This window comes from Pelodiscus sinensis, chromosome 24, assembly GCF_052426305.1.
Source record: "Pelodiscus sinensis isolate ZL-2025 chromosome 24, ASM5242630v1, whole genome shotgun sequence".
Lineage (NCBI taxonomy): Eukaryota > Metazoa > Chordata > Testudines > Trionychidae > Pelodiscus > Pelodiscus sinensis.
The window spans coordinates 9,518,943-9,536,902 of record NC_143075.1 but is presented as its reverse complement, the minus strand read 5'-3'; the positions used below and the strand labels follow the sequence as shown (position 1 = coordinate 9,536,902).

The following is a 17,960-nucleotide window of genomic DNA, read 5'->3' as shown; positions in this document are numbered from 1 at the left end:
GTTGATAAGAGAATGTAGGAATTGCCACAACAGACCAGAGCAGTGGCGGAGGGAATCTGACCCTTAATTTCCTCTTGCAGGACAAAAGCCACCAGGGTTTGGTTTTCATTTGTATGGGATTTTTTGTGTGTGCTTATTAAGTTCTCAAAAAGAAAAGGCAACTCGATTAAACCATATTCAAAACTCTGAGAAGGCTGTTTTGAAAGCACACAGAAAGTTTCCTAACATTATGTCCTGGTTTTTGATCTGCAATGTTATCCACTGGAGGAAAAATGCTTTCTGGCGTTTTAAGGGACTGATGAATGCAGATATACTCCCTGCCCCATGATTTGATAGAAGAGCAACCCCCAAATCTTCCTAACTCATGGTGCAAAACGTTAGCATAAAGCCTTGCTCCTCCTATGCTGAGGTATCACTGTGGCAACCTTCGGAAAGTTTTCTGCTCCCCATAAGTTAGAGTGGAAAAAAAAAAAAAAGCTTGCTGTGGCTGTCGTGTTCGTTTGTGTCTTGCTTTGCTTTCTGTGCAGCTCTACACTGCCGGCCCTGAGCAGAAGACACCTGCCCTGTGCTGGCCGCAGTGCGACTTACTTTCCGAATCGGGAATTGAGCTTGTTAGTGAGGAGCTGGTAGATGTGATGGTGCTCATGGAGGGGCTCATACCGTAACGGGGGTACGCTCCCGTCATGGCTGTGGTATGAGAGATCCAGGCTGCCGGATCTATTGGCCTCACTGGTTCAGCTGGAACGGCAAAGAAACAAAAAAAGAAACGAATCAGGTTTCAAACAGAATGCACCTCAGAGGGATTCAGTGGGGGAGGGGAGGGGCGGATAGGAGACAATTATTTGGACACTCTTAACATCTTGGAATCATGGTCATTCGCATGTGCACAGGGCTAAGATGGTCACTCGTGGCGGGGGGAGGGGGAACCAGAAGGAATTGTCTCCCTGGATGGTCTATGAAGGACTTTTGCTTTCATCCAGGGACTGGGTTAGATTTGGAGGGATATATCCATGATCAGTTTCCTGTGATTTAGGCAGGAGTTTTCTCATAGGGTATGTCTACACTTGCAGTCTAATTCAAAATAGGGCTGCAAACGTAGGCATTCGAAATTGCAAATCAAAGCCCGGGATTTAAATATCCCGCGCTTGATTTGCATCTTCCCGGCCGGGGGCCACTTTTTGAAATTGACAAGACTGGACTAACTGCCCGCGTCTACACGCGGCAGTGAAACGGCCATTCGAAATAAAGCCCTAGTTCAAACTACCTCCTGCAATGAGGAACCTTCCCTCAGCTGCGCCCGCTGCTTCCCCAAATTAGAACTGGATATTCTGATGGGCAGAGAAAGAAAAAAAACTTCCTAAAGAGACAGGGTAGCTGGAAATGCCTTGACCCCACAGGTCTTTGTGCTATGGATTTTGTAAACCTTGCAAGCTAGCACTGTTACACTGGCTGCTTACTTACCCCTGGGAATAGTGAAATAACTTCTAGGCGTGGGATCCCAGCACTTGGCCACCGTTAGGCTGATGGGTCTGAAAATAAAATAAAATACGGAGGACTCAGTTACCTTTCCCTGTAGAACTGGGAGAATGAGTCTCTGCCATGGTGAGCTAATTTGCCTCTCTCCAGGGTTGGCCAGAGAGAAAAACCAACTTTTGTGGAGTGTTTTGCTCTAGGTACCTCATAGGGATTCATAATCAGCAGGCTAGCTACCAGCTTGTGTCGGTTTTAGCAGGTATATTAGCAGCTAGGGGCTGACTTCTTCCTTCCTTAATCCAAGTGGTTTAGAGAGTTGGGATAAACTCTCGGTACGTATCTACATTGAACTGTTTGAGCTCTGCCCAATACTAAATGTCAGGGAAAGCAGGGAAATGCGGATCTGGTGATACACTCACCCAGGCTTGGAGACGATTTCCCGTAAAACCCGTACTGCATCGTCATTGCTCATATTCTCAAAATTGACCTCGTTCACCTGGAACATGTCACAAAAGACAATGATGGTCAGAGGCACTAACCAAAGGAGAAAGTGCATTTTACCTAAGGCTAGTCCTGCACTCTCTGGTCCGGCAACTGCTGTGGTCTGGCATGATTTTAGTAGCCAGATGTCCACTTATCAAGGGTCTGGCCAAATTTCCCGTGGTCCCATAAAGTTTGTTTACAGCCACCAATCCTGGCTCTCAGTGTTCTGTGCTGTTATTTAGCTCTAATGTACTCCTAAATGTCTTCTAAGAGCCCAATAAACAGTGGAAGTGTTGGTAATGCCGCTAGGCAATATTGACCTCCCGTGATTTGGTAAATTCTCTGCTTCAGCACTTGTCCCGAGGGTGCCAGATTAGAGAGGTTCAACCAGCCTGTCCCATGTCAACAGCAACGAATTATGTTGAATTATCAAGCACTGTGAGTAAGGCCTCCACTTTAGTCTTCACTTTGCTTTCATTTGGTGGGGAATCTGAAGAGACTTTCTACTGAAGCAAGAGTTGGTCAGCCAGCCAGCAGGGGGAGCTCAAGTGAAACGGCAATGATTTGGAGACTTACATAGGCCTTGTGCAAGCGTTTTGCACAAGAGTGAATTTTGCTCACAGATTCTGGAGCGAGGGAAGCTAGTGGAAAGGCCAAGCTGCAGCCACTAATCGCTCCTGGAAGCGACATCATTTTGGGGGTACAAACCAACCTGTAGAAGCATGTCTCCTGGTTCAATTCGGCCATCTGCCGCCACGGCGCCTCCTTTCATGATAGAGCCAATGTAAATGCCACCATCTCCTCGGTCGTTGCTCTGGCCGACGATGCTGATCCCCAGGAAATTATACTTCTCTAGACAGGCAGAGAGAAGGAAAAAAGAAGCGAGCGAGGTGATTGGAAAGACTCTGCAAGCTGGAGGATCATTACTCTATGGTCCAGAGAGAGACAGATGTTTTCTAGATTTCTTCAATGCCACCCCATGATCACCAGAAGCACTGCAGACATTCAGACCCAAAGGCTAAGCTCATCTGGTTATATGGACCTGGCATGTTCGTCCAAGAAGGGAGAAATTTGATCTTGGGTCATTTTTTCATACAACTTGTTGAAAATTTGCACATTTTAAAGAAAATAAATGAGGGGAACTGTACTGAAAAGATCTGTCTGCACCTAGAAATAAAACACTTAACGGCGTCGGGTCGTGTTTGTTTTTCCATATAGCCCTGGGACAGCAGGAATTCAGTGCAGGTGAAAGGGGTTGGACTGAAGGCCCTGCCAATGACTATGTATCCAAACCTAGGTGGCAACAATGTAAACCTCCATCACCCAGCTACCTTCCACCCTACTCCATTCTGAGGAGAATTCCATCTCCAATGCCCACCGTTATGGCCTATCTGCTGTGCCTGCCAGGAAGACTGAAAATCAAAGACAGTTATGATGCAGGTTGCGTGATGTGGACATGTAACCCACACACCTAGTTGGCATGGTTCACTGCCCCACTTAATAGGACTTAGACCACTTGCTGAGACAACGAATGAATTTGCTCTACAGCCTGAGCTGAGAGCCAGCTGGCTTTTAGCTCAAGCTATAGAGGCTCATGCACTAAGCTCCAGAGGTCCCAGGTTTGGGTCTGCCTATTGATGTTACAGACACACATCCGCACTAAACTGGAATGAGACCCACATGCTTCATTTGGCAGTCCGTCCAATGGCCAAAATGTATGTCCCTTAAAATCAGCAGGACTCTTTTCACGGACTTCTCAAGAACTCTGGATCAGGCTCTAATTTCAGTAGCTCAGTTATTGTATCATGGCACATCATCATCTTACCCATGTTGAGCGTGACGGTGATGATATTCAAGGACATGGTGGAATCTGTGATGCTGCTGAATGAGGATGACTAGAAAAATACAACAAAGTCTTCATCAGAATCCCAGCTTTTAAAGGGTTCAGAAGTCTAGCAAGGAACATAACTAGTTGGGAGCAATTCATTGGGAGCAATTAACGGATCAGATTTGGACCTTCCGTCTGTGTGGGAACCACCAAGGAACCCAACCTGATTTTCTTAACTTCATTCCTTATTCCCAAACCTTCAGCAAATCGGGGGGGGGGGAGGGGGGAGGGGGAGGAACAGAATTTCCTGGCACCCTGGGCAAGTTGGGGGGAGGGTTGGGGGGGCAGCTCTGTGCTCCCAGAGTAGGTGTGGATGGGGGCGGGGCAGCCAGCCCTCAGCATCTCGCAGGGCACGCTGCCCCGCCACCCCTCCTGCCAGTCCTCAGAGCTACCTGGAGCACGCCGCATGGCACTCCAGAGGCAATTTAAAGGGCCCAGGCTCTGGCCATCACTGCTGCCACAGTATCAGTGGCAAGGAACCCTGGGCACTTTTGAATCTCTGGGCCTTGGGGCAACTGCCCCCTTTGTCAGTGGACCTGCACCCAATGAGTTGATTGGAAAGTGTTCTTTGCAATGCTCAGTATCAGGGATTCTCTATTTGAGCAGTGCAGGCTAAGTCATGCGCTACGGTTTCTGACCAGATGGCCTAAAGAAAGCACTCCTCTTGTGAAGATACACATTTGCACGCCAGTCCTGGCATTCACGCGGACGAAAGCTCCTTCCCCTACCCCCGGGGGAACAAAACGTGATGCCACCGAAGTTCGCAGGAAAGCAAGCAGAAAATGGTGCACGCTTGGTTGAATTGAAATGCAATTCAAGGCTCAGAAGCCATGTCTGAGGACAGAACTTTGGTTAGCTCGGCTCTAGCAGTAAGATATTAACCTCGTCTGTTTAAAAGGCCTTAGTGATAGATAGATAGATAGATAGATAGATAGATAGATAGATAGATAGATAGATAGATAGATAGATAGATAGATAGATAGATAGATAGATAGATAGATATTTTAATGAGATGCAAACAAGGGCCTGTGAAATTCTAACCCATCAGCGGAGTCGCTCTGGTTCTGCGGCTGTGGCACTGGTCACAGAGTGGAGCGAGACACTCTCCTTTGCACGTCGCCGAGTCTTTCCTAAGGGTTGAGCATCGTCCCTTATTGACTTGAATGAGAGCAGAGGCTGAGGCCGGTTGATCGGAGACCCAATACGGCAGTCCCCTGGCCATTCTGACAGTGTGCTGACTGAGGAGGTCTCATGGGAGCAGGTGGCAGTGAGACAAGGGGGTAAGAGGCAGGGTCACTCAGCATCCAAAGCTGAGCTCTTAAGAAAATCAACAAGCCATGATAATACTTCAAGATTCCTAAGTCAGGGATGTGGCCCAAAGCCCCTAGCCATGGGCAGCCAAGATTAGTGAGTGGGCCGCATGAATGGTCCTCCTCCATCTCAGTGGGCTGTACACGGCCTGCACATCTCTCTGCCTCCCTCCCTCTCTCTCACACACACTGGGGCATTGGAGTCCTCTACCTCCCTGCTCCTCCCTCCTAGCATGTTCAGAGCACCATGAATCTATTGATTCGCGCTCCCATTCCCGCTCCTTCCCTCCCTCTCTGAGCGTGAACAGTCACAAACAGCTGATTTGCAACCGTCCAGCCCTGGGAGGAAGGAGGAGGAGCAAGACTCAGTGGATTCGTGGTGCTCTGAAGGTGCTGGGCGGATGGGGGAGGAGTAGGAAGTGCAGGACTCCTGTGTCCCAATGCACGAGAGGTGCATGGAGGAGGGGGGGAAGGCAGGGGTTCCCGCAGGTTGCCCACCTCTGCCACAGGAGGAGACAGGAATTTTTCTCCTAACTTCAGTCCTAGAACCTCTTTCCAGCACACACTCGTCAGAAACGCAACTCACTCCACCTGCGCTAAAGCACCATCCTTACCCTGTCGATCTGTCGCATCCTTTGTTTTCTCCTTCGGCGCTTGTGCTTCCGGATGAGCCGGGACGAAGTGCTTTGCTCCGTGGAGCTACTCAACCTGGGGAGAATTCAAAGCACAATTCAAGGGCATAAAAGCGAGTCCATGTGCAAGTCTCCACCCTGCCACAACCAGCTGAAGCCTGAAGATCCAAGAGGCAGCCAGTAAGGGAGGCACCAGCAACTGGCTCACAAGGCATCCCTGGGCCCTCTTGGGATGCCACTTTCCCCAGCGAATGCCGAGTAGCATGCACTGGGCAGTGGATTATCCGTGATGGGCAAGTTACAAACTCAATTACAACCTGGATGAATGAGAATCGTTTACTATCTTCCTCTTCTCCAGGGGCAAGAGTGAATTCTGCCCCCATCATTCGGATTGAACCACCTAAAGCTCACAGGTACCCAGCATTGCCTCGTCCGTTAGGGTGGTCCTGACCCCACTGTCCCAGGAAGAAAAAGGAACACAAGGAAGAGAGCTGTAGGCCAAGCAATGATTTGAATCTCTGCTCTGAACGGCTCCAGCTCAGAGAATCCTGGAGAATCGTGGGATGCTTCATCTTGAGAGCCTTGAGAGTAAGATCCTTGTCAGCGTGCCACAGGCTCAGGGTGTGGGTTTTGCACCCAGCTTCCCCGCACCTGGGGGCTGGCCCTGTTGCTGGCTCCTCCAGCCCTGGGTCCCAACCTCTGGGTGGTCTCCACAGGCCCTGCCAGCCACATGTGCTTTGCCGGTTCCCCGGGGTCCTGCTGGTCCTCGGGGTTCCATCACCCGCCAGCCTCACAGGCTCTGCCAGCCCTCAGGGTCCTGCTGCCCCTGCCATGGGCTCTGCAGCCTGCCAGCCCTGCACCAGCCTCAGGGCCCAGGGCTCTGCAATTGCTCCTAGCTGTGGCCCCAGCTTGGGGCAGTGATGGTTGCCAATTCTCCCAGACTGGACGGACCGGACGCCATTTGCAGCAATGGAGTCTGGTCTGGGAGAGTTGGCAACCTGATCTCAAGAGGTCTAAACAGGTGCGCAGCTCAGCACGTCCCCCCCCCCCCACCAAAACCAGTTCCAGCACCACTGCAGCAGGCTGCTATTCCGCCAGGCAGCTGGAATCCCCACGTTACTAGGAACTTCAGGGCGGGGGTCTCAAAGCTAAAGGAATAAACTCTCTCAGATAGCTGTGCTTGTTCCAACGGCTCCTCTGTCGGTGGGATGGAGAAAGTCACAGCCCCACGGAGCATTGTGTTCATTTTTGTTTTGTTTTGATGGTGTTCTACGGCCCTGTAATGTGTGAGTGTGTCATACCCACTAATGCATTCTTCTCTACAACCTCTCCGGGAGGGAGGGAAGCTGCATTATCCCCATTTTACAGAGAAGGAACTGAGACACAATGAAATGAGCAACTTGTCCCAGGCTGCACAAGCAGTCTGGCATCCAGGGTCCAGGATTTCACAACTCCTGGTCTGGGATAGAGAGTATCTTCCTCTCTCTCTCTGTTCCTGTAAAGTGGCTAAGACAAAGAAGATGATGTTGTGTCTTTAACCACCACAACATACCAGAGCAAATAGGATGACACAAATCTCTGCTTCATATACCGGAGCAAGAGGAGCCCTGGACCTGTTTTTCCAAGTCTACCTGGCTGTGATCTACAAGGCGCTGGCCACGTTCAAATGGCAGGCCCACCAGCAGAGGACAATCCCTGGAAGTCTTACGAAGGGGTCTGTTGTCATGAGAATCCCCTCACGAGGGGAGTATCCAACTTGCGCAAGATAAAGGTCTGCGGCGTGAGCATGCTGGAGTGACTATTGGGGATGGAAACCTCACGGAGCCGAGGAGTTAGCAAACCTCTCGCCTGACCCTCCGAGGGCACAAAAATAAGTCAAGCTTATCAGCATCCAGCACATCCTCCCCCCAGGCAGCAGGGTAGTCCCTTGTGGCGAGGCAAGGGCCTTTGTTTTCAAAAGCGACGGGGGATTTCGAATGCCTTCATTACTGACAAAGACTGTGCACAGCGTAAATCCAGGTAATGGTTTATGGGGGGGAATGAATTTTGTTGGCTTCTCTGCGCAGAGGCCAATTTCACAAAATGTCCATTTTGCCTCCAATGTTTTCCCCCACTGATTTTCACTCCCTCCCTCTTTCCTTCCAGAGTCTCCCCTTAGTAGAGCATGAACCCAACAATGTTCAAGAAGAAGTTGAATTTTCCAACACACAATTTTTCAGGTGGACATGAAATCCAGGGAAATAAGTTTGCCTGAGTCCAGTGAACCTGCCGGCTACTTGAAAGGAGACTCCGTGGAAACTTTCCTGCTTGGGCACAAGTCCAACAATCAAATTCCTGTCTGAGTGAGAGGCAAGTGCCCTTCTTACTCTGATAAGAGTAGGAATTCAGAGCTTCAGGAGGCAAACAAACCCTCTGCAGAAATGCCAGTCCATGCTGTGTGCCATGGGGAGGGATGAAGTCCAGCCTGACTCACAGTGCAGCATGCACTAATCTTTCTATTGACTTTAACACACGAGAAAGAAAGGCTGAAACGTGGCAATTTTTATACCGTAATCTTTTTTTCATTAGAACTGTGCTTTCTGATTAGAACGCCCGGCAGCTATGCACCATATAGTGGATTTTCAGGGTCTGTAATGATCTACTGAAGTCAGCTGTAGTTTAGAAGGCATTGCCCTAGACTAGTGCTTCTCGACCTTTTTGGTACCAAGGACCAGCTTGCTGCCTCCCGAGACTGCATCAGGGAGATCTTAGAGACGGGCACTAATCCACGGGCCAGTCATTGAGAAACATTGAGCTAGAGAACAAAGACATTGCCTGCTCCTAAGGAGCGGGATTCTGGTTTGTAGCGGATAAACAGATCGCAGGAAATGTCCCATGCAGCTCACCTTATCATTGGTTTGATTTCACAATGCCACGCCAATCACTAACGCCTCTGCCTGCCGTTTCCCATTAAAAACAGTGGGCTCTGAGTTAAGAGATGGGACACCACAGGGCAAAGTGCACAAGGCACACCATGCCGGAAATGTCAGAAGATCTAGAATTTCTCCTCAGAGCGGAGTTCTTCCTTTGCCTTGCAGACAAAGGATGCTTTGTCTAGACCCCTAGGTAGAAACATAAGACATCTTCAGGACCCAGTCTAGCACAGTTTTGCCTTACATAGTCATCGCAGTAACCTGGAGATACCCAGGATATAACTACACTGCAGAGTTTTTTCGGAAAAACGGCTGGTTTTAGGGAAAAACTTCACTTACGTCCACACTGAAATCGCGTTCTTTCGAAAGAAAATCAAAAGAACAGAAGGGTTTTTCCGACATCGGTAAACCTCTTTCTACCAGAAAGAAGCCTTTTTCCAAAAGAGCTCTTTCAGAAAAAGGTGTGTGTGGACGGGGAAGAGGGAGTTCTTTCAGATGAAGAGGAAAGAGGTAAAAGCACAGGTGCCCTGGTGGCCACTCTGTCCATAGTAATCACAGCTTAAATGCAAGATAGTGTACATTTAGTATGGACGCTATCTTTCGAAAAAGCAGATCACTTTTTCAATGCACTTTTCCTATGTAGACGCTCTCTTTCAGAAGAAGTTTTTTTGGAAGATCTCTTCTGGAAAAGCTTCTTCTGAAAGAAGCCTGCAGTCTAGACATAGCCCCAGTTGCACCTCCAACTCTTCCCAAAGATGCTTCTGTATCATGTTTGCTCCCTGTCTATATTCTTGTCACCGTGTACTTCCAGGATACAGCTGAGATGCCCATGCTGACTGGTTGTGCCAATTCCTCCTGCTCTGAGGATCATCAACACAGCGCTGCTTAGGAAACAAAGACCAATTGTTCCAGGGATTCAATCTGATTTTCTCAGGCAGGATGAACTCAAAAAGTTTGTCTGTAGTAAATCTAGCTCAAAAATGTAGCTGCTTTCTGATTTTGTGAGTACTTAGAGGTGATGTTTTAATCCCCCCTTCAAGTCAGGGACTCTCTGTTTCAAAACTAGCTTTGATAGATACAAAGGTAAAATTAGTTCACTTCCTAATTGCACTGAAACCAATTAAAGATGTCCTGACTGAAACTTGTAACTAGGAGGGATAATACAGTCTATTGCTAAAACACCAGCAAGATGCGCAGGACACTGGTCTGATGAAAAGAAGGACCAAAAGAGTGACTACAATATTCTGACCAGTCTGTAGCTTGGTTAACTTTTCCTCCTATATTTTTTCTGCTGCTTCTTCAATTCTGGGCTCTGGCCAAGGCTGGAAATGAAACAAGTCCTTAGCAAGGCTTGAACTTGGGTCTTTCAGATCACAAGTTCGACCTCTACCATTAAAACTTAGCTGGTGGCCACCAATAGACTGCTAGTTTCTAATTAGACAAAAGTTGCTTCTGACATGTTGCTAGTGTTACAGAAGCAGAGGTGTAAAAATACCGCTAGAAAATGGGACAGAACAAAAGCAAGAAGTAACAGAAATCTAGAGGGGCATCCGGCTTCCCCATGAGATTTACAGGTTCTACAGGCTTTAAGAGGTCAGAGAACTAGCACCCAAATGTTGGGTCATTCTTAACCCACCCTGCCAGATCTTCTTAGAGGTTCTGCCATCAATTACCATCTTGCACATCCTTCATTACTGATTTCTTCAAGAATAACGTATCCTATTCCCTTCTGACTTGCCAACTTTTCATATTACATCAAAGGAATTCTGAAGGTGAAGGGTAAATTATACCTTCTGAACGGAGACTGGGTCAGAGCACAGCATAATCATGAAAAGCATACCAAACCGATTCTCACACATGCACCCATGAAAGGGAACCAGTCTGCTTAATGATTCAGAAAGATGATTCTGTAACCCTCCGGAAACTCCGGATATTCACTCAAAGCATCCAACCGGCTCTAAAGTGCTAGGGAGGTAGATCTGCTCTGGCCAACACCACCCACCATATATCCTACTCTCTAGACCAGAGGAGCTGGTACTTAGCTATTAATTATTTGTATTATGGTAGTGCCTAGGGCCCCATTGAGATAGGCACTGAACAGAGTCATAGGTCTGGAAGAAACCTCAAGAGGACATCAAGTCCAGTCCCCTGCACTCTCGGGAGGACCAAGCACTGGTCTAGATCATCACTGACAGGTGTTGTCTAACCTGCTCTTAAATATCTCCAGTGATGAAGGTTCAACAACCTCCCTAGGCAATTTATTCCTGTGCTTAACCATCTGACAAGTAGGAAGGTTTTCCTAATGTCCGACCTCAATGCCTTGCTGCAGTTTAAGCCGTGCTCTCTACATGATGATCTAAATTGTTGATGAAGATACAGAACAACAGAGAACGAACACGACAGCCCTTGTCCCAGTGAACAGACACTACATGAGAGTTGAGGCAGTAGTGATGAGCCTAGATAGATGGATTAGACCAGCATTTCTCAAAGCCACTAGCTGGCCTGTGCTGCGTTGTTTACCTAACGGGTCCGGAGCCATTGAGCCTCGGGGCTCCCCTTAGGTCTGGTTCACCGCTTGCAAACGAGAGGAGCTGCAGGAAGTGGCAGCCTGGGCCCACGGGCCACTTTGAGAAACACTGGATTAGACAAAGTCTAGGCAACCTGGGGAAAGATACTTGTGTGTGTGAGAGAGTGACGGGCAGTCAGAACTAGGGATGTTAAATTTCGATGAATCGGCTAATTGAGTAGTCAATGGAATTTCCATCGACTACTCGATTAGTCGATAAGGGGGAGATGGGGCGCTCGCTATCCCAGCTGCACCTCAGCTGTGTAAGACTCTGGTGGCTCTTACTATGTTTAAAAGGCAGAAGAGCAGCGGGGAACACGGGGCAAGTGGATTCTCGCTGCAGTGCTTCAGTTTGAAATGTAGCAAGAGCTGGGTGGGGCTCTTGCTACATTTCAAAAGTAGAAGCACCACAGTTGGAACCTGGCACGAGCGGGGACTGCTCCAGTTCCCGCTCGCACCGTTTCCCGCTGTGCCTCTGCCACACCTGTCCCCTGCAGAGACGGTGCTGGAGGGAACTGGCTTTTAAGCCTGCTTCTCCCCGTTGCTGCCTCTCTCTGATAGAGGCAGCGGGTGGGGGGGGGGGGGAAGGGAGAAGGAATGAGCAATGAGTCGAGTCACTACTTGACTATCCAATAAGCTTATGCTGACTAGTTGCTTACATCCCTAGTCAGAACATTTTAACTTTGCCTGGACATGGATCCCATAGTCAACTGTATTCTTAGCATCTTCCAAAGATGCACATCTTTACCTCGGCAATCCTGGACAGAGTGATACTAGTTTATGTAGGGAGAAGTGAATCTCGTTTGGGGATCGGGTCTACATTAGGATATGCACCTCCTCAATCAATAAACACCGTTGATCTGTATAAACGTGGCTGGATGCCCTTCAGAACAGACTTCCTTGAAGGATTTCTGTCAGGTTTGTTTCTAGCTGATATCAGATGAGGAGGAATCGCGTTCTTTGGTCTGTGGTATTTTTCGCTCTACTTTGCATCAGAAACCCGCGTTTGATTGAGCAGAGAAATCAGGCCCATAAAAGATCTCCATCCTCATTTGGCTCTAAAAATATGGTCAACGATTTGGGGCAGTTTTGATGTGGCTCTTTCACTCTGGCTTCCAAAATTCAGGACCACAACTGCTGCCTCCAGACACACTGCTCTTCTCTTGCTTTCTGGTGTCTCTGTATCATGGATGAAGGACATGCAAAAACGTTCTTTGCAAAATGTATGTGAGAGACGGGAAAGAAGAGGTTTCAGTTGTGCTGAAGAAGGCTGAGAATGCTTAAACATGTAATTCAATTAGTTCTTGATCCCTTCTTGTGGGAGGCAGGCCTCAGGGTTAAGCTGCCTCAATAACTTTGGGTGCACGTACAAGGAGAGCGGTTGATCTTGGCAAGACTCCGAGGCTCTGCGAAGGCATCTCTGTAAATATCAGGCTTCCCGGTCTCTGTGATTTCTTTAAAAAAATTCATTAGGGAAAAAAAATCAAAGGGATCCAACTTATTTCCTTTTGCATATTGCCGTCACATTGTAGTCACCTCCTCTTCTGGACAACTTTTCATACCAGGCCCTCAGTACAACTGCTGCTTAGGCCACGTTGCATTGGTAAAGAAAATAAATATTAATTACATATTCAGCCATATCAACTTGCATTTCTGCAGCACATTTCACATCCAGTATTTCAAAAGTCCTTTTTGAGAGCTAATCACTTAATTTTTACAACATCCCAGGGAGGCGAGGGGGAACTATTCTTGCCATTTGACAACTGGACAAAGAGTGACTTGCCAAGGGTCACCAGATGTTAGTGCCATGCCAGGAACAGAACCCAGGAGTCCTGACTCCCAGTTTCTTGCTGCAACCACTGGCCAGAAATCCTTTACTGAGCCTTGAAAAGGAAAGGCTCCTAAATACGACACAGAGGTTGTAAAATGAGGATGATCAACCCAGCTCAGCTTCTCCAAAGAGAAGGAAAGAAGGGCAAATGGTAACGATAGACGTAGTTTGCTCAAGCACTTCAGAACACGTTCTGTTTGGTTCTTTCATGGAATAAACTACAGCACATCTGAAGTCAATGCAGTTGGAATTCTTGCCGTGCACAATTTTGATCACATTAGAGCTAAGAGTTCTTCTGAATAGTAATAATTACAGGCTGCTGTCAGAAACCTAGCTTCCTAATAGCCTTTCATTCTTCCCACTATTCACTGTCTTAGGGGAAGGAAGAGGGACTTCAGAAAAGTACCTCCTTATTGAATTATTGAATGGATTTCTTAGCATGAGCTCCCCTGCAGCTATGAACTCAATAGATCATCCATTACCTGCAAACGCCACCAAGTTTACGCTGTTTAATGACTTGTGGAGTATCCCGTTAGATCACATTGCTTTCCACGCTTCTTTTTTTTAAAATCATCCTTTTTCCCCCTTCCGAAAAGAAACACAAAAATGAATCGAAAGATGAAGGTCTGAAAAGCCCTGAACCATAAGAAAGTGAAACTGCTACTGTACGGAGAAAACCTGAGAGAGATACGGCCGCACAAAAACAACGGCACCTCCCCTATAAAGCACAGATGACAACAGATGGAATCTGTGAGTAATGGGGTTCTGGCTAAAAGAAGACACCTAAAGGAGGAGGTAATGTGGGGAACCATACAGCCTTGAGGTATCTGCTCACTGAAATAAAGTCTCCCTCACTGAAATGCATCACGACTTTCACCGCACTAGAAACGAACTGGCTCTGTTGCACCACTCATGTTAACCTCTATCAAATATTCATAGAAAATGCCATGGAAAGTTCACATCCTCCTTGCTGTTAACATGACAAAATCCTTTACATTCTTCTCTCGGTGTCCTCCCTCCTCCCCACTTGGCCACCGATACTCAAGTGTATCCACGCCATTAAAACAAACTTACCCCCTTTACCTCTTTCCACGGGCCCCCATCCCCAGCAGCTCCCGAGCGTGTTTGGTTTTCTATTCGGCTGTGTTTGCTCATTAAGAGCACCCTCCTCCCCCAGTGGAATCTCTCATCCGCTTGTGAACATCGTCTTTGTTACCGAACAACATACCTTGGTGCATTCCATTACACTGCTCTTCCTGACTCGCTAGCCTGGCAGCTGTGGTGTGTGCCAAGAACTTCTGCCCCAGCCTAGAAAGGAAAGGGCCTTTGGCAGCAGCTTCTAAGAACGTCTCTTTCGGCTGGGGTCAGGTGCCGAGAGTTTTCTTTATTAAAATCCATGACAGGATTTAGCTGGGTCTAGCGCGCTGTGCTTCAGAGGCCACCCTGACTGTGCTAATCCTGCCCCACTACATATCTTGCTGCCATGGAAATAATTCATTTATTTACAAGAAACAAAATGGGCTGCTGGACTCACCCTGCGGGGTTTAGGACAGCTTAAAAGGGATGCAGGTTAAAGGCAAAAGGCCCGGTTCTGCAAATCACGAAGGCACCAGGAAGGTTTACTCAGATTCATGGGTGTAAAATACTTGAGGATTGCTCCCTGCATTTTCAAAGGTTGGCACTTCTGGGTGGCACCTGAGCCGTGCCCATAGCTCACATTTGCATAGGGAATTACCTGTTTTGGCTGAGTGTTTTTCACCCTGAGTGAGCAGATATTTTTCAGGTCAAAGCAAACTTGGCCAAACTGTCAACCTGGAATTAGTAGCCCAACTGAGCATGTATGTACATGGACATTCTGCATAACCCACCACCCACAGCAGCCATTGGAAAATCTTGGCCCTTTGGATATGTTGAGTGAGTAGAGCTGAAATTAAGGGGGGGGGGGGCGAGCTTAGAAAATTAAAAATAAATGAGGCCCCAGTTCAGCAGGATACTTAAGCATATGTCTAATGGCAAGCCTGTCCATAATTCCTCTATTCATGCGCTTAAAGAAAGGCGTGTGCTTAAATACCTTGCTGAGTTGGCGCCTTTTTTTGTTTGCCTTTCACATCAGAAATACCAGGAATATCAAGTTTTGTCTTCCCTGCCTTTACAGGAGGCCTCCTTGGAAAACCAGAGACTGGAACGGGTTCTCTTAGCTCAGCATCTCCAAAGAAGGTCAGCACAACTCCAGGTAATGCATTTGTAGCTACTTGCATTGAGAAATCAGTAGGGGGAATAAGCAAGTTGGTCTTGCAAAAACAATGGCGACATGTTTTCTAAATCTTGCAATAATGAAATGGTAAAATCATCTTCTTACTACGTGTTTTAAAAATGTGAGTCTGTCTGGCTGTCCATGTGTCTGTGACTCTGTTCAAGAACTCTTTGCAAATTATAAGCACGAGGACCACCAAATTTAGTGTGCAGCTTTCTCTTATAACTTAAAGCAAGATCAGGGTTTGGTTGTGCCGGGACAATGGGATGTGCCTAGAATTCAATTGTGTCTCATAAAATGGCAAGGGAGGGACATGATAGTAGGGACAGTTACACTGCAGAATGACCACGGGGGGCAGCAATGGGCCAGAGATGGGACAGATATTACCCCACTGGGCCAGCAGAGAGTAGAGGTGGAAAAACGGAGCACTATCTACTATATATTTCAGAGAATTTGCTTGTGTGCCTGTATATCTGTGTTTCTGTCTGCCCCCCAGCGGGGGCACATGCACCTTCCCCCAGCTGTGCCCACTGCAGGTGTAGCAGCCATGGAGAGGTGCTTCTCACCTGGCCCCAGCCTGCTGCAATCAGTGAGGGCTGGGGTTGTCCTTTCTCCCCAGGGCATCTGCATACTGAACTTTTCATCCCACCCCCACCCGAGAGCAATGATTCAAATGACAAAAAACAAAACTTATTTGAGTTGTGGACATGAGCAATGCCAAATAAACCTTCTAGATAAAAATATACAGAGTCAGAATCTGAGTGCCTTGTCATCTTACAAACCCTTTAAGGAAAGGCAAACACAAGGTAAAGATTAATTAAAATACCATGTAAATATTTGGCAAAACAGGCCTTCTTTGTAACAGCATTAACTGGGATGAATTCCTCTACTGCTCACAGGGATCACAGAATATGCAATTCCTTTCCAATTCAGCATTAATTAATATCTACTTACTTGAGAGTTATTACCAAGATACTATAATATTCACGGGACGGCAGTTCAAGTGATGGAGGGTGAGGAGAGGCGATGGGCCCAAGGTTTTCTGGATTTTGTGGGCCACCAGGGGGAATTGAAGGAGATGAGAAAAGTTTCAGGGGGCGTGGCCAACAGGAACTTCCAAGTTTCGGGGGCCAGCACGTAGTATAAATGGAGGTCATTTAAAACCCCAGCGTTTGCCACTTGCCCGGTGTTGTAATATCTTCTTCTCATAGGGCAGAACTACAGTGGGTATTGAGTTTGAAATGGCACCTACTCCCTATTGGCTGCTCAGTCGATTGATAGACAGGACCAGCCCCTTAACTGGTCGATCCCTGCGCAGATACAATTTCGCATCTGCATCCCTATCCGCAAAGATGAGCTGTGGATATTGGCATCCATATCAGCAGATGCAGATACCCACGGATATCCACGGGTTTGCAGGGCCCTAAGAACTGGGAGCCACTTAATGAGGGCGTCTACTTCATTACAGTTCTCAAGGACCCAGTTTGAGACCAATGATGCTTTGTCGTAACCACGGCAGCAGCATGGGGACATGAAGCCTGGTTAGTGGTGATGCATGACTGGGAGTAGCGGGCAGGAGAATCCCTTTCTCTGCCCAGCCTGAGCTTCCCCTCCCAATCTGGTCCCATCTGGCAAAGCCTAAATATTCTGCTGAGTACACACAGCCCTTGGGGCAATCGCATGATGAAGGACCTGTGGAGACACACCCAGGGGACTTAGTTGCTGTTCACTTTGATCTGAGCATTGGCCTACTGCTTGCTCCTTCCTATTCAGCTGGACACCAGAGATGGGAGCCCGCTGGGACGTTTGGACGGAGATCCACATTGCCTTGCAGCAGAGAGACTGTTTCAGTCTCTCATTCGCAGACCTTTAACAGCTTCATTGTCCTGCCATGTGTCCTGAGCAAGGCTGGCTAAATTCTGAAACCCAAACAAGGTGCAGACCTCAAGTACCAGGACAGATTTTTGGGGGGCTTATTATTAGATGCAAACCACTCAATGTTTGAACTGTTGGTCCGTGACTGGGCTTCGTCTTCAACTGCAAACCCAGGGGTGGGGAGAGAGGGGGAGGGAATGAGTCTCACTCCAGGTAAAGAGGCTGGTAAACGTACATTGCACAACAAGGGCTTTGCCATGAGCCGAGAGCAGGGGTGGGGAACCTCAGGCCCGGGAGCCAGATGTGGCCTCCGGCTTGCCTGGGTCCAGCTGCTGAGGCTCAGGGTTCCCCTTCCCAGCACTGGAGAGCCTGCTCTGGCGCTCCAGCCCCACCACTGCCCCATTGCGGGTCTGGAGCACAGAACATCTACTAACCTGGCCCTCCTAGGCTCTGGCGTGGCAGAGGAACGGGGAGTGTCTTTTTCCTTCTCACTTGGGGGCTATGTCAGCGAGAGGGTTTTTTTATGCTTTTCACTTGTGTGCAGTCCCCACTGATTTTTCTGTGGGTCGCCACCCCTGGCCCAGAGCACAGGATAGAGCGTAGGCAGGTCTCTCCAGGAGCAAACTGGGAACCAGATTGTGATTCAGTCACAGTCAGTGGGGCGGATAGCCTTGACAGGCCACCGGGCAGGGCAGGAGGGGAATCTGCTCTATGCTCCCAGAAAGGGCGGGGCCTC

The 17,960-nt window shown here is 48.2% G+C and overlaps 1 protein-coding gene across 3 annotated transcripts in view; it reads right to left on the bottom strand.

Annotated features, from left to right (window-relative positions):
- Window positions 1-17,960, bottom strand: part of DVL1 (dishevelled segment polarity protein 1) — a 225,404-nt gene that overhangs the window by 24,598 nt on the left and 182,846 nt on the right. For 2 of the 3 annotated variants that reach the window (XM_075906879.2, XM_075906882.2), the window contains 6 exons: window positions 5,769-5,862; window positions 3,782-3,851; window positions 2,669-2,808; window positions 1,893-1,969; window positions 1,462-1,529; window positions 589-738 (listed from right to left, as the gene is read on the bottom strand). In XM_075906879.2, coding sequence (XP_075762994.2) covers window positions 589-738; window positions 1,462-1,529; window positions 1,893-1,969; window positions 2,669-2,808; window positions 3,782-3,851; window positions 5,769-5,862 — 599 coding nt within the window. The remainder of the gene's footprint in view (window positions 1-588; window positions 739-1,461; window positions 1,530-1,892; window positions 1,970-2,668; window positions 2,809-3,781; window positions 3,852-5,768; window positions 5,863-17,960) is intronic. The other variant, XM_075906880.2, reaches the window with a different exon arrangement.